Source organism: Lepidochelys olivacea (genome assembly GCF_965140295.1).
Source record: "Lepidochelys olivacea isolate rLepOli2 genome assembly, chromosome: 2".
Taxonomy (NCBI): domain Eukaryota; kingdom Metazoa; phylum Chordata; order Testudines; family Cheloniidae; genus Lepidochelys; species Lepidochelys olivacea.
Window position 1 is genome coordinate 176,484,475 of NC_140412.1, and position 16,900 is coordinate 176,501,374.

The 16,900-nt window shown below is 43.6% G+C and overlaps 1 protein-coding gene across 2 annotated transcripts in view; it reads right to left on the minus strand.

Annotated features, from left to right (window-relative positions):
• Positions 1-247: 247 nt before the first annotated feature.
• Positions 248-16,900, minus strand: part of BLVRA (biliverdin reductase A) — a gene marked incomplete at its 5' end in the record, with an annotated part of 57,917 nt that continues 41,264 nt past the window's right edge. For both annotated transcript variants that reach the window (XM_084619087.1, XM_084619088.1), the window contains 5 exons: positions 248-3,675; positions 6,190-6,361; positions 7,528-7,635; positions 13,816-13,913; positions 14,818-14,937. In XM_084619087.1, coding sequence (XP_084475213.1) covers positions 3,402-3,675; positions 6,190-6,361; positions 7,528-7,635; positions 13,816-13,913; positions 14,818-14,937 — 772 coding nt within the window. In that variant the 3' untranslated portion in view covers positions 248-3,401. The remainder of the gene's footprint in view (positions 3,676-6,189; positions 6,362-7,527; positions 7,636-13,815; positions 13,914-14,817; positions 14,938-16,900) is intronic.

Here is a 16,900-nt window from a genome sequence, read left to right on the forward strand (position 1 = left end):
TTGGCCACCTTGGGTTTTTGTAGTTTCTCTAATCATGAGACACAACTGTGAGCTTTGCTTCACATCCCAGCAGCCAACTGGGCCAGAGCTGTCAGCTGTCTTCTCCAGGCCTGACACCTTAGGCAGTTTTTGGAGGTTGCTGAGTACGTAACGAGTGGTAGCTCAGCACCTTGGAAGATTGGGCCTCACTGGGGAAGCAGTGGGAGTTGTTAAACTTGAAGGATAATGAAAACTACAGAGAACATGCTGAACTCCAACAGCTTTATTAACGTGAATGCAACACATTCATTAACACCTGTAGATATAACCACCACAATACATCAGCAAATTCACATCTCTGAAGACATCAAAGCAACTCTAGTGCATCAGACACTGCAGTGCACAGCAAAGGGAGTGCTCAGAGCAGTGCAGGGGCAGGTCACTGGACTGTCATGCATAATCCAGAATGGTCACAAGTCTGCCTCCATTTTCACAAATATTAGCAAAAAAATAATAAGTTGCAAGTCAAGTCAAGAAATCAGATTTCAATTGTACTGTTCCACAGCATTACTAATAGCAAAGCAAGATAACAAAACCAAACAACTTAAAAAAGTATTTTAAGATTGACAGTGTCCCTTTTGGCTGTCAGCTTCAGTCTTCACACTAGGTAAGTTTTCTTGTTAAAAAACACTGATGTTATTTATATTTTTCTTTAATCAAAGGCCTTTTGCCTTCATCTCAAGAAGATGGGAAAAAACGTGACAGCAAGAAATGAACATGTGAAGGCTGTCAATGTACCAAGATCCCACATTTCTAAGGCAGCACCCTTTGAGAGCAACATGAAGAATTCCATTTTAACACCTCCACATCCCTTTGCAAAAATGACTCAGATGCACGTAGCTTCCGACTTAGCCCCTGTGTACATGTGTAACTACACCAATAGCATAGCAAGGGAAGTTTCAGTTAAAGTAGGCAGGGTAGTGTTTCATATACATTGACCTGGCACTACAAGCCGGTAATAACTGGAAGAGCTTCTACAGAATGAGTTCACAAGCAAGACATAACAGTGCTTGTTAAGGGCAGAACATTCAAAACTACTCAGCATTGGTTTCTCTTTTAATGGTAAAATTCCCATTGACTTCAATGGGAGCACAGATAGGACAACACGGAAAATCCCACCTTAAAGCTTTCACTCACTCAAAGATTACAAAGTATTAGCATGGGGTGGGGTGGTTATTTTTTTAAACAAAAACAACTTCAGTGCTAAGTACAGTTTGTTTGATCTCTTCTATGGGTTTTGCCTCCCTGTTGAGGTTTTTTTCCAGATTGTCTAAGACACTCCCCTGCAGCATGTATTTTTTTAAAAGCATCAGGATTATCTGCAAAACGCTTCAAACACACTTCATGTGACCTGATTAGGAAAGGAGGGACTGAGTCATCAACTGTAGCATCTACAGCGCTTTTCCTGTCACAAAACCAGAAATAGTTTGTGCACTGCCGAACATCCATAGCAGAAGATTTTAATTCTATTTTTAATCAGGATAGACTCCACACCTTGTGTCATAAAACTAGGGAGGATACAATTTCCCTCCTCCCAAAGACAGCATTGTATTTGCTCCTTCAAAGTATGTCCATGTGCAAAATACATGTTTGGTACTCAAGTACCCACTTGGCTACACAATGCATATTCTGCAGGCACAGGTTTCCTGTTTGTGCACACGTGTATTTAAGGCCTGATCCAAAGTCCAATGAAGTCAAAGGGAGACTTTCCAGTGATTTTTATGAGCACTGGATCAGGCCCATATTTTGCAGGCACAACTTAGAAGCACCTCAAAATAAAGATACTACTAATTAAGTCTAGCTGACCTGATTTGGATTAAAAACCCCAACCAACCAACATACCTCATCCTGTTCATCCCCAATCTCTAACTGAACCATACCTGCTGTTTAGAGGAGTTTCGTTAAAGTTTTATTTGACCATTATTTTATATTTATTATATTGTATATAATTTATAATATGTGTGCCTGGTTTTGGAGTTTAGTCCTCCAGTGCAAATGTGGATAAGGGCTGCTGGCTTCCCATGAAGTATTATTTGGGAGACAACAATACATTCTCAAGAGGGTTGTATTGCTATTATAACAGATGTGCATTGTAATTAGAATATAATACAGGGAGACAAAGGTATTGCTCCAGTTTTTTCTCTATGCATGCTGAGGACTTGGCGCTTTTCACGACTGCAAGGTCTTTAGGGCAGGGACCAAATCTTTCCATGTATTTGTACAGCAACTAGCACTATGGAGTCTCTGGGCACTACTGAAAAACAACAAATAAAATAACGTCACAGTTGCATGGTTGTCATTTGCAAAAACACTCTATTTCCTAACACCATGCTATAATTGGTATGACTATATTGTCCCTGTTTCTATAAATGTATTATTTATAGTTTCTATTAATTAAATTAATACATTTCATTTATTCAGAGTGGTCCATTCTCACACTGAGTCACATGCAGAATTCTCATGAACATTAATAGTGGTTACGAGCATGCCTCAGTTTGAGAACAGAACATGTTCAGTGCCACTGTGCTCAAAAATAGAGGAGCCAAGGACTGGTTATGGGAAAGGGGCAGGTGATGCAGTGGGTTAATGTATTGTACTAACCTTTCGCCTCTGGACAACTGGGTTCCAACCTGCCATAAGGCAGCAGAGAAATCAGTTTAGTGATCTCGGCATAACACCCAGTGAGAGAACAGATTCCAATCTAATTTATTTTGTGTTTAAACCAGTGTAAATGCCATTGCAAGTAATGGATTTGGTTTACACTGGTGTAAAATATCAGAATCTGGCCCACAGCCAATATGCAAAATATCATTCAGGGCAACTTCTCAGGGAAGGGACAGGACTGGAATATGAGAAGTTTTGCAGGTCAGGCGTGCGGTGCTATAAGGCCTTCGGAGACAGAGAGACTTGTAGAGCAGCTCTATGCCTCATTCTAGACAGTGCTATAAATCCCTTGCTCTCATATATATTAAAAAGAAGAAGGAACTAAAATGATATTTAACGAATTGTAACTTCTGCAGTCTCATTGGGCCTGCTCCCCTTGAAGTCAATGACAAAATCTCCCATTGACTTCTGTGGGAGCAACACGTCTGAATGCTCTTTTCCTGGTAGCTTTAAATTTGACTGGAAAGATGCCATGCACTGGGGACAGCCCAATGCATCATCCAGTTCTGCCATGTTAAATATCTCACACAGCCTAAAACACTTGTGGGGCCCAAGCTTCTGAGCGAAGCCCCATGGATATTAATGGTAAGACCCAACCAAATAGAAGTTAACTGCCAACAAGCCGTTTTATGGTAACACTAAGCTGCAGCTCTACTCAGCCTCTGACTACCACAGTCCCTTTCTCATAAAGAGGGGCCTTAGGAATGGATTTCCGCCGGCCGTTCACAGTGCTGCCGAATCTCCTCTGCGAGGTCCAGGCACCGCAGGATGCGCCACTTCTCAGCAGCCAGCTCTTCTCTGGAGACCTGGCCGAACAGTTTTTTGGCAAAGAGGTTCTGATCTTGCATGAAGAGGCCCACAGCAGACCTCGGGGCCTCAGGGAGGTTCTCCAGGCAACCACTTTTGAAACAGAAGCTGATTTTCTTATCACGTCTCATCCCTGGTCCCCTTTCTTCAATCCATGTCAGAGGTCTAATGTAAGAGAGTAGAAAACAAAGGACATTTAGGAAGAAATAAAGCCACAGGGTTATTCCGTTTTTTCATCACTGTTTAACACTAAATGCCCATCTAAAATGTGTTAAAACTTCAATATAGATGTAAGCCAGGGCCTGAATGAGCTCTCCCCTAATGTCTTTTGATGACCTGGGAAAAGACCTGAGGAGCAGACCAAATTTGCATAGACACACCTATTTTGTCTAAGTGATCAGGAGACAGACCAGCTTTGCCAAAGGGATCACTTTTGGCTATTCTGGGTATGACGTTACACCCCATATTCTTCATAGAAATATGGTTATGATATAAATATGGCATAACTAAGATATACTTTATGCAAGATGGCTCATGTAAGGTATCATTCAAAAGGCTGTGATCTACTGGATGTGCTTATCCAATTTGTATGCATGTATCAATTTTGTATCTGGAACTAGGAATATTGACCATATATCTGTATTTCAAATGTGCTACTTTGAGTGACGGCCAATACTAGCCCTTCAGGCCCAACAATGAAAGAGTCAGACAGGGCTGATGGCCCATCAGCAAGGACAATGGACTGTGAAAGAGCTTAGTCTTCCTGTGGACGCTCCAAACAGCCTGCGAGTAATGGCTGCTATGACCCTGGAGAGATACGTGACTGAGACACGTGACTGAGTCACCTGGTACTTTTCCACTGTAGGCAGATGGGGATCAAATGAAGGATTCCCGCCTTAGGTAAATCCTTTTCAAGGGCTGGGGAGGGGGTTGATTGGGACTCTCCTCCATTGCCTACCCAAGAAGGAAGACTGCTGAAAGAACCTGAAGGGACAAAGGAACTAACCTGAAGGGAAAGGCAGGGGTCCAGTCTGTAAGAAGAAATAACTGGAACTCTCAGCTACTGAAACTCTGCAACTTACCTAAAATAACATTTAGCTGAGGAATTACTTCTTGAAACCAGTCTCTAAGTTCTTAGTATGCGTGTTTTGTTTTATTTGCTCAGTAATCTGCTTTGTTCTGTTTGCTATCCCTTATAATCACTTAACATCTGCCTTTTATAGTTAATAAATTTGTTTGGTTTATTATTAAACCCAGTTTGTGCAATTTCTAATGGGGGGGGTGAAGTTCTGCACATCTCTCTTCACATTGAGGGAGAGCATGAATTTTTATGAGCTTGCACTGTGAAGATCTTTCTATACAGCGCAAGACAATATTATTTTGGGTTTATTTCCCAAAGGGGGTGTCATGTGAGTGCTGGGTGAATCCCCTCACACAGAGCTGACTTCAGTCTGTGTCTGCAGCTTGGTGTGGCCCTACCTGTGCATGTGTATGTGCTGCAAGAGGCTGGAGAGCCTAATTCAGCAAAGCAGTGAGAGGGAATCCAGGCTGGTGGGGGAGGAGGGGCTCAGTGAAACCCCAGTACATCAGGTGACATCCCAGAAGCGCAGTCTAACCCTTCACACTGGGTTACAATTCACTTTAGTCTTAGACACAGGGGTAATGAAATGTTGTTATGCTTATTGAATGAGTAAAGAGCAGCAGAACTGTATTTAATATGCCCTAATTGAGGGGTCACCCTAAATTAACATCACCTGTTAAGTAGATGCCAAATCCAAGTGAAAGTCAGAGGAGGTGGTGACAGATGTTCCTACCTGGTGGTGTGGATTTCTTTAAAGGGTCCTAAAAACCATTTTATCCTCCGCCTCTAGAGTTTAAAGGTAGAGCTGACTAGACTCAATTGAGAGTCCTAGTTTCTTCTCAGTGATCACTACAGCTAAAAACACAAACTCATTTAGGGCCTGAGCCTTAGCCCTGATAGCACTGACAGTGTTGTGGTGCAAGACAACATAGAGGGAGCATCAGCAGTGAGGTTCTCTGCTGCGCAGTGAAATCGCTAAGGGCTGAAACCACTAGGGCAGGGCTAGGCGGAGGAAGCTCTGAACACAGCATCGCAGCTGAAGGCAGAAGCGGCAACGCTGGCAAGCAGTGACAGCTCTGAACAGCTGGAGAGCTGGCAGTGTCATGCAGCGGTATCACTGGTTGGATCTCAAGCTGGCTCTGTTTGGTAATGCTGAGGGGAACCCCTAGACACTGAACGCAGCCTTTGTTGCTGACATCATCACCTGGCAGAAGGGTTATATATGGCATGTTCCGGTAACAGGCTCAAAGAGCAGTAATTAATGTAACATGGAAGGACTCGGTCTTGAGGTTAGAGCAAGGATTTGGAGTATAATCCTTGGGTACTAGTCCCAATTTCTGCCATTGTTTCACAGTGTGACCTTGGCCAAGTCCTGTAAACGCTCCCCACCTCAGTTTTCCCATTTGTATAATGGAGCAAATAATATCTAACCATCTCACAGGAGCGTTGTGAAGTTTAGTTCATTCGTGTCTGTAGAGTGCTTTTTGATTCTTGCATAAAAGTAGCTGTACAGGTGCAAAGAAGAGAAGGTGCCGAGTTCCTGCTGAAGATACCTAAGTAGCATGGCTCATCTGCTCCTGTATTGTTACATTACTCACTTCTTGTTTGCAGTCTGAAAATGTGCTGTCATTCTGGAATAACTCTCTTCTTTCTGTTCCTCTCGAGTGGCTGAGGTGACAGTGAGGTCTCCAAAGAGGTCAATGAGCCAAGTCAGGCGGGCAATTCCACTGAAAGCTGGGAAGCCTGATCGCTCTTCATCCAAGGCACCACCTACAGGAATAAGAATGAAAGGACTTGAGTAGTGGGAAAGGAACTCCCACCCTAATCAGCTGCCTGGAGTCCAGCAAAGGGAAAGCTTTGGAGGGTCAGTCTGGGATGGGAGCCTCATGGCTGGGAGCTCAGTGAATCCAGTCTGCTGAATAGGAACATTTGGTGAGCTACGCAACAGGATATGCTGCTCCTTTTCTGTTGTTCTTAAAGGTTGAATTCTATCAAATAAACCTTTCAAGTCTCCCTTGCCCTCCTCAAATACTGATAACTCAAGGAAACTCTCCCACTATAGCATACGTGTGCCATCTGTCGCATTTGGGCCAGGACCATCTCCGGTTTCTGCAGTCTTGGCCAACGGCCCAGAAACCTGCTAGGAGTGTCTATTGGGACCAGGTGGGAAGCTTGAAGCTGCCTGTTTATCCCCCTTTTCCAGCCTGAGCTGCTCTGTCCAGGGTTCCAAGAGCCAAACAGAGGGCAGCAAAGAGCACTGCTGGGGAAAGGCAGCCATCACCTACCCAGCCAGCTGTTACAGCTGATGAAGATGGGCGGGCAGAAGAGGGCACGCGAAAATAATTGCCACCCAGATCCCCATCTGAAGGTAGAGAGGAAGACAGACATAGATACAATGAATGTACAGGAAAACCCTAAGGATATGTTGGGGAGCATTAGGATATGAGTTCACACAAGGGGTTGGGGGAATGAAACCTTTAATCTCTCCCATCTCTTAGAAGACAAAAACAGGGGAGGAGCCTGGGGGTCCCTCAGTGGAGAGTGGAGTGATTTTCAGCAGCTTTCCACCCTCTCTGGAGACCAGGTGAGGATGAGGGGGCTAAAGGGACCTCCCCAGGTCACTGATACTCCAACACAGAAAGAGAGCAGGAGACAGCTGTGAAGATACTAGAGGGGGAATAGGCTTGCTGTCCTCCATCAAACTCACTCCCCAGTATCTAGCAAGCAACAGAACCTCTCCCCGACACAGGCAACTGCCAGTAGAGGGAGATGGTTGTTTGAAGGTCTCACTGGATGGATCCTGACTCCGTGACTCAAACTACTACAGAACAAGCCCTCACACGAGTGAGCGAGCGAGCGAGTGAGTGAATGAATGAATGTCTGAAGTGGCTGGCATCTCAGCAGGACAGGCAGCCTGAGTTTCTTTAGAAACTGACCTGTGAAATGTAACGTTCCTTTCACAAGCTCCTTCCCAGTCACTTCCTTTTTCAGCTGCTTGTACTCTTCTGTCAAAAGTTCAATGTGCTCCACATGGAGGATTTTACCTGTCATTGAGAAAACGAAGATCAAATGGGATTACTAAAAGCTTTCTGCATGAATCCAAATCCACGTCTAGGCAGTAAACCTTTTAGCCATCATCAGTATGAGCACACTTCAAACAGCCTTATCTGTGGCTGGCAGAATGGTGCCAAGACAAATCATCAAGACATTGCACTAGGGATCCAATTTTGGCTCATTGTTCTTAGGGGGCCACACCTACAGTCCACAGTAACAGCAAGCTTAGCAAACAAACGGCAGCATTTTAGCTATTGACTTGAATAGGAATTGCGTGAATGAACCGACCGTAATACAGTGCCTTGAAAGTTGGGGCACTAGCCTTCAAAACGAAGCTTGAGTGAAGTCCTGACCCTCTTTCCCCTAACTCCTCTATCCTCTCACTCTTCCAAGGCCACTTTTTATTTTAAAAAAATGTGCATTATTTAGTTGTATTACCATAGTGCTGAGGCGCCCTAGGCATGGACCAGGACTCCACTGTGCTAGGTGCTGTACAAACAGAACAAAAAGATAGTCCCAGTCTCAAAGTATGGTACTTACAAGCCAGGCTGTGATAACCTTAGTCATGCTGAGGAGCACCTTATTCCACTGAAATCAATGGGACTGCTCCTGGAGTAAGAGGGTACCCTATGTGCATGAGGTTGTTAGGGTCTGGCACTTAATTGGGATGGCCATTGTACTGGGATGTCTCCAAGGCAATCAGATAGAACTACTGCTTAACGGACGGAAAGGGCATAAATTGTGCTTACTTGGGGACCCGTCTGGCTCATAACACAGGGATAAGTGGTGCTCATCTATGAGCTAGCTAGGTGTGAAATTCTCAGCTCCAGTCTTTTAGCACAGATGTTGCTAAATGAAGACTACAAAAAGGATGTCAGTGAGCAGTGGCACACACTGTCCAAGTGGCTGTAGTTTGCTCTTGCCTGGCAGTGTGCCCCTTCTTGCAGCGCCATGCCAGAGTGATGCAATGTGGAGGTCCACACTGCACTTTCTTCTAGGCTCCCCTCTACGGCCACAATCTGCCCCTTAACATTTTAGCGATGGGACTGCTTTGCTTAGAAATGTCTCCTATGGACCCTCTTTCCTTGTTTTAAACATAGGTGCTACTACAGCCCAGAAAGGCATGAAGAAATGAGGGTGATACACATGAACATACACAGACCTGTCATATAAGCCACAGTCTTAAGGTTTTGTTTATGGTTTTATTTCCAGGGGGAAGAAAGTTGGGGAGGGTTCTATGGTTACTCACAAGGTTAGGTTTTTGTTCTTCAAACATTTTATTAACGCTCTGATGGATCTTTCTAGCTAACTCCATTCTCCATGCTAGTGCTGGCAGGGATTGAGATCACTGTGATTACTAATGCAAATGCACCTGTCTCGACTGTCATCTTGTCCTCCGCATTTGTCTGTTTATTCACCTGTTGCACATTGTCTAAATTAGGGCTGTCAATTAATCATTGTAAATGCATGCGATTAATGCAAAACAAATTAATTAGATTAAAAAAACAGTCACGATTCATTGCAGTTTTAATTGCACTGTTAAACAATAATAGAATACCAATTAATTTATTATAAATATTTTTGGATGTTTTCTACATTTTCAAATACAATGATTTCAGTTACAACACAGAATACAAAGTGTACAGTGCTCACCTTAAATTGTTCTTTATTACAAATATTTGCACTGTAAAAAGATAAACAAAAGAAATAGTATTTTTCAATTACCTCATTCAAGTCCACAGAGTCCTACTTCTTGTTCAGCCAATCGCTAAGACAAACAAGTTTGTTTACATTTATGGGAGATACTGTTGACTCCTTTTTATTTATAAAAGAAAAGGAGTACTTGTGGCACCTTAGAGACTAACCAATTTATTTGAGCATAAGCTTTCGTGAGCTACAGCTCACTTCATCGGATGCATACTGTGGAAACTGCAGAACACATTATATACACAGAGACCATGAAACAATACCTCCTCTCACCCCACTCTCCTGCTGGTAATAGCTTATCTAAAGTGATCACTCTCCTTACAATGAGTATGATAATCAAGTTGGGCCATTTCCAGCACAAATCCAGGTTTTCTCACCCTCCGCCCCCCCCCCAAACTCGCTCTCCTGCTGGTAATAGCCCATCCAAAGTGACCACTCTCCTTACAATGTGCATGATAATCAAGGTGGGCCATTTCCAGCATAAATCCAAGTTTAACCAGAACTTCTGGGGGGGGGGTAGGAAAAAACAAGGGGAAATAGGCTACCTTGCATAATGACTTAGCCACTCCCAGTCTCTATTTAAGCCTAAATTAATAGTATCCAATTTGCAAATGAATTCCAATTCAGCAGTTTCTCGCTAGAGTCTGGATTTGAAGTTTTTTTGTTTTAAGATAGCGACCTTCATGTCTGTAATTGCATGACCAGAGAGATTGAAGTGTTCTCCGACTGGTTTATGAATGTTATAATTCTTGACATCTGATTTGTGTCCATTTATTCTTTTACGTAGAGACTGTCCAGTTTGACCAATGTACATGGCAGAGGGGCATTGCTGGCACATGATGGCATATATCACATTGGTGGATGTGCAGGTGAATGAGCCTCTGATAGTGTGGCTGATGTTATTAGGCCCTGTGATGGTGTCCCCTGAATAGATATGTGGGCGCAGTTGGCAACGGGCTTTGTTGCAAGGATATCATGAATAGGTCGGAATATGAACAAGAGGCTGCTCGGCAGCTCTCCAACACCACTTTCTACAAGCCATTACCCTCTGATCCCACTGAGAGTTACCAAAAGCAACTACAGCATTTGCTCAAGAAACTTCCTGAAAAAGCACAAGATCAAATCCGCACAGACACACCCCTGGAACCCCGACCTGGGATATTCTATCTACTAGCTAAGATCCATAAACCTGGAAATCCTGGGCGCCCCATCATCTCAGGCATTGGCACCCTGACAGCAGGATTGTCTGGCTATGTAGACTCCCTCCTCAGGCCCTACGCTACCAGCACTCCAAGCTACCTTCGAGACACCACTGACTTCCTGAGGAAACTACAATCCATCGGTGATCTTCCGGATAACACCATCCTGGCCACTATGGATGTAGAAGCCCTCTACACCAACATTCCACACAAAGATGGACTACAAGCCATCAAGAACACTATCCCCGATAATGTCACGGCTAACCTGGTGGCTGAACTTTCTGACTTTGTCCTTACCTATAACTATTTTACATTTGGGGACAATGTATACCTTCAGATCAGCGGCACTGCTATGGGTACCCGCATGGCCCCACAGTATGCCAACATTTTTATGGCTGATTTAGAACAATGCTTCCTCAGCTCTCGTCCCCTAACGCCCCTACTCTACTTGCGCTATATTGATGACATCTTCATCATCTGGACCCATGGAAAAGAAGCCCTTGAGGAATTCCACCATGATTTCAACAATTTCCATCCCACCATCAACCTCAGCCTGGTCCAGTCCACACAAGAGATCCACTTCCTGGACACTACAGTGCTAATAAACAATGGTCACATAAACACCACCCTATACCGGAAACCTACTGACCGCTATTCCTACCTACATGCCTCCAGCTTTCACCCTGACCACACCACATGATCCATCGTCTGCAGCCAAGCTCTGCGATACAACCGCATTTGCTCCAACCCCTCAGACAGAGACAAACATCTACAAGATCTCTATCAAGCATTCTTACAACTACAATACCCACCTGCGGAAGTGAAGAAACAGATTGATAGAGCCAGAAGAGTTCCCAGAAGTCACCTACTATAGGACAGGCCTAACAAAGAAAAAAACAGAACGCCACTAGCTGTCACCTTCAGCCCCCAACTAAAACCCCTCCAACGCATTATTAAGGATCTACAACCTATCCTGAAGGATGACCCAACACTCTCACAAATCTTGGGAGACAGGCCAGTCCTTGCCTACAGACAGCCCACCAACCTGAATCAAATACTCACCTTTAGATAAGCTATTACCAGCAGGACAGTGGGGTGGGAGGAGGTATTGTTTCATATTCTCTGTGTGTATATAAAGGCTGCTGCAGTTTCCACGGTATGCATCCAATGAAGTGAGCTGTAGCTCACGAAAGCTCATGCTCAAATAAACTGGTTAGTCTCTAAGGTGCCACAAGTACTCCTTTTCTTTATACCACACAACAGAACCACTAACCCAGGAACCTATCCTTGCAACAAAGCCTGTTGCCAACTGTGCCCACATATCTATTCAGGGGACACCATCACAGGGCCTAATAACATCAGCCACACTATCAGAGGCTCGTTCACCTGCACATCCACCAGTGTGATATATGCCATCATGTGCCAGCAATGCCCCTCTGCCATGTACATTGGTCAAACTGGACAGTCTCTACGTAAAAGAATAAATGGACACAAATCACATGTCAAGAATTATAACATTCATAAACCAGTCGGAGAACACTTCAATCTCTCTGGTCATGCAATTACAGACATGAAGGTCGCTATCTTAAAACAAAAAAACTTCAAATCCAGACTCCAGCGAGAAACTGCTGAATTGGAATTCATTTGCAAATTGGATACTATTAATTTAGGCTTAAATAGAGACTGGGAGTGGCTAAGTCATTATGCAAGGTAGCCTATTTCCCCTTGTTTTTTCCTACCCCTCCCCCCCAGAAGTTCTGGTTAAACTTGGATTTATGCTGGAAATGGCCCACCTTGATTATCATGCACATTGTAGGGACAGTGGTCACTTTGGATAAGCTATTACCAGCAGGGAGAGTGAGTTTGTGTGTGTGTGTTTTGGGGGGTGTGTGTGAGAAAACCTGGATTTGTGCTGGAAATGGCCCACCTTGATTTTCATACACATTGTAAAGAGAGGTTTCAGAGTAACAGCCGTGTTAGTCTGTATTCGCAAAAAGGAAAGGAGTACTTGTGGCACCTTAGAGACTAACCAATTTATTAGAGCATAAGCTTTCGTGAGCTACAGCTCACTTCCTCAGATGCATCTGAGGAAGTGAGCTGTAGCTCACGAAAGCTTATGCTCTAATAAATTGGTTAGTCTCTAAGGTGCCACAAGTACTCCTTTTCTTATTGTAAAGAGAGTGGTCACTTTGGATGGGCTATTACCAGCAGGAGAGCGAGTTTGTGTGTGGGGGGTGGATGGGGGCGGAGGGTGAGAAAACCTGGATTTGTGCTGGAAATGGCCCAACTTGATTATCATACACATTGTAAGGAGAGTGATCACTTTAGATAAGCTATTACCAGCAGGAGAGTGGGGTGGGAGGAGGTATAGTTTCATGGTCTCTGTGTATATAATGTCTTCTGCAGTTTCCACAGTATGCATCCGATGAAGTGAGCTGTAGCTCACGAAAGCTTATGCTCAAATAAATTGGTTAGTCTCTAAGGTGCCAGAAGTACTCCTTTTCTTTTTGCGAATATAGACTAACACGGCTGTTACTCTGAAACCTGTCATTATGCAAGGCACTTCTTATTTACAATGTCACCTGAAAGTGAGAACAGCCATTTGCATGGCACTGGTGTAGCCAGCACTACAAGTTATTTATGTGCCAGACATGCTGAACATTTGTATGCCCCTTCACGCTTTGTAGGCTTTAAAGTTTTACATTGTTTTGTTTTTGAGTGCAGTTATGTTGGAAAAAAAAACATAATTCATAATGCAACATAATGCAGTTATGTTGGGAAAAAAACATTCGTAAGTTGCACTTTCGCAAAAAAGAAATTGCACTACAGTATTTGTATGAGGTGAACTGAAAAATACTATTTCTTTTATCATTTTTACAGTGCAAATATTTGTAATGAAAATAATAATATAAAGTGAACAGTGTACACTTTGTATTCCGTTTTGTTATTGAAATTGATACATTTGGAAATGTAGAAAAACATCCAAAAATATTTATACTGAATTTAAACTGGTATTCTATTATTGCTTAACAGTGTGATGAAAACTGCAATCAATCACAACTATTTTTTTTAAATCTCACAATTAATTGCGATTTTTTAAAAATTGTTTGACAGCCCTAGTCTAAATCTTAGATTGGGAGTTCTCTGGAGCAAGTAGCGTCCTTGTGCTATGCCTTGTTTGAGGTTCTTAGGCACCACCACAACCGATGTAATCTAATGTCACTGTAAAAAGCTAGTTACACCTTTGACATTAAGGATCATCACCTTTCTGCTCAGCCAGCTCCCAGAGCTCACGTGCTGTGCTAGCGGACAGTGCCATTGGGTACTCGACAAGGACATGTTTCCCAGCCTCCAAGAACATCCTAGAAGGAGAGAGAAACAGGTCTTCAAAAGATGCTACCTTATTCATATCTCTTCTTCTGAACAAACACTTTTACTCTAGCAGCCAACCCCATCTCTAGGGATGGGGAAATAGCATGAATGAATGTGCTGAGAGTGGGGGTAATTAAAGGCATTTTCTTAGGGTATGTCTAAATTGCGATTAGACACCCGCGGCTGGCCCATGCCAGCTGACTTGGGCTGACGGGACTCGGGCTAAGGGACTGTTTAATTGTAGTGTAGACGTTCAGACTCAGGCTGCAACCCATGCTCTCGGACCCTCCTACCTTGCAGGGTCCTAGAGCCTGGGCTCCAGCCCAAGCTGGTTAAGTCCCATGCCTAGCAGATTTGGATTCTATTCCTGCCTCCACCATGGACTTCCTGCATGACCTCGGGCAAGTCACTTAGTCTCTCTGTACCACAGGTCCATATGAGGAGGATACTACCCTATCTCACAAAGTTTTTTGGCGCTTAATTAATTGATGTTTGGAAAGCTCTATGAGATCCTAAGACAGGTGCTTCATAAATACAGGTTACTAGGGAGAAGATGGCATGGATAAGAGTGGCAGGAACCAGTTGGTGGGGAGGGGAGAATAGGGATTGAAAGAAGTGGTATTTTCTGAATCCAGTTTCTGTATTCCCTCTAAAATACATGTAAATCCGACACTACTAATACAGGTGTGCAACAGAGCGCCTGTCTCATTTTACCTCAAGAGGGTAAACTTCACAGTCACATTTACTTTGAGAATATGGGGATTATTTTACATTGCTAATGAAGAGGAATTTTTCTAGACACAAATTAATTCTTTGATACAGCACGTTCTATTGCATGGCAGTGCCTAATTTAAGGAAGTAGCAAGCAGAGAAGAGGAAAAGAGACACACATACCTGACATTCTCCTCATGGCTTTTGTTGTCAGTGCTGATGATGGCCGCCTGGATCTCTTTGTTTCCCAGAGCATCTTGCAGGCCAATCTGCTTGACCTCGTTAATGCTACCCAGGGTTCTTCTAGTTGTTCAACAGAAAGAAATAAAAAACAAAACATCACAACCACAGCCCGCTCTCCCCAATTATTATTGGAACCTGTTACGAATTACACCTGGTAGGACACGCACACAAGTGCTGCGAATTACACCTTGTAGGACACGCACACAAGTGCTGCGAATTACACCTTGTAGGACACGCACAGTTCGAATCTAGGCTGAGGCACAGAAATAAAGTGCACAACTGCAGAGTTCCCAAAAAACATTGAATTTATTACGCTCGAGCGTGGTGCCCCCCTGCTAGCCAGGAGGGGACCCTGAATGCAGATTATACAAAGGTTATATACCTTTTAGCAAATCATGTTGCCCTCGTGCATCGGAAACCTTAGCCAATAAACAAACCCTTGTCTTATCTACCACCTATCCCTGCTTGGTGCATTCCTCGTGCTATACCAGTATGTTAATTACACAGCATGGTCCTAAAGCCATGCATCTGTAACTTTTATTATCAGGATGGGAGGCCTCACATCAAGGCCAAGAGACAGGGAGTTAGAGACTGACAAAAACCAGATACTGGGAGTCAAGGCAGGCTGGAGATAAGGAGGAGGATTTTCACAGGGATTCAGTATTTAAGGATTACTCCTCCTGGTGTATGATGTGCTGGCATTTAAACAATGGTGGGCTGCAAACCAAAATGGAGTCACATGTGCTAACTTTTCCTTAACAAACCTCAGTCATAGACCAAGACCCCAATTCGTTAGGTGCTGTACAAACATAGATCAAAAAGATAGTTGCTGCATCAAACAGCTTAAGTACAAGACAAGAGTCAACAGGTGGATACAAACAGACAAGGGAGTAAAAGAAAACAGTGAGACAAGATCGGTCAGTTTGATGGACAGTGGTCACAGCATACCAGTGGCCTAATCATTGTAGGCATCATGGCAAAGGAGAGTTTTAAGGAGGGATTTGAAGGAGAGATGAGGAGGATGTTTACAGGGAGCTCTTCCCAAGCATGAGGGGTGGCAGCGAAAAAAACCCCACATAGACGCTTGTTTGAAAATTTAACAGCTGGGTGGTGAAGCCTGGCATCGTTGCCCGAGAAGAGGCAGGAGTCAACATTTTAATAGTGTATGTGAGATGATAGGTAGCATGAGGATAGGCCATGAAGGGACTTGAAAGTGAAGATGAGTCATTTGTGTTTGATGCACTAGAGAAGGGGAAGCCAATGGAGGGACATAAAGAGAAGGGTGACATGGTCAAAGTGACATGCTAGGAGAATTACCTCTGTAGCAGCATTTTGAATTATGTGTTAGACTGGCACAGTTTCCCAATGGAAGTGGTGGAAGCCAAGTATTGCTTGGGTCATTCAATAGTAGATCTACCACTAGAAAAGATACCCTCGGAAAAAGCTTGTATTGGCAAGGAGATGTAATGGATGGCCTAATAGGTCTTTTCTGTCTCAAACAGATATGATTAAATATAGCTGGAAAATACATCCACAACCCGAGATCCCCATATGTTCCACATAACTATTTTAAACCATTATGCTTTGTTGCTATGGTGCAGAAAGCCTGATAGGAATGCTCTGAGATAGCAGCACTGTTGTGCAGATTTGCTTACATTTCAGCCACATGGTTGCTGAGAATAAATGACAGGTAACCTTATTGCACAGCCTACATTAGGATTTGTTCTTCAAAAATCCACATCTGGCTTCAAAGACAAATTTTACAGCAGAGTCGCATTACCAGAGTTCTACAGATGAATTACTTATAGACACTGGCCCATCAGTGCAGCTGCTTAAAGCCTGTGCCATCCTACAGCAGAGTTCAGTCATTTGGTTGCATTTTGAGTCTCTTTTAAAGGGCTGATCTTACAGGGCTCTGAGCTCCCTCAGCTTTCCCTGAGCGAAGTGAGAATTGAGGGTGCAAAGCACCTCATTAGAGACACTCAGCATCTCTCAGGACTGAGTCCTAGATCTGCTTGAATGA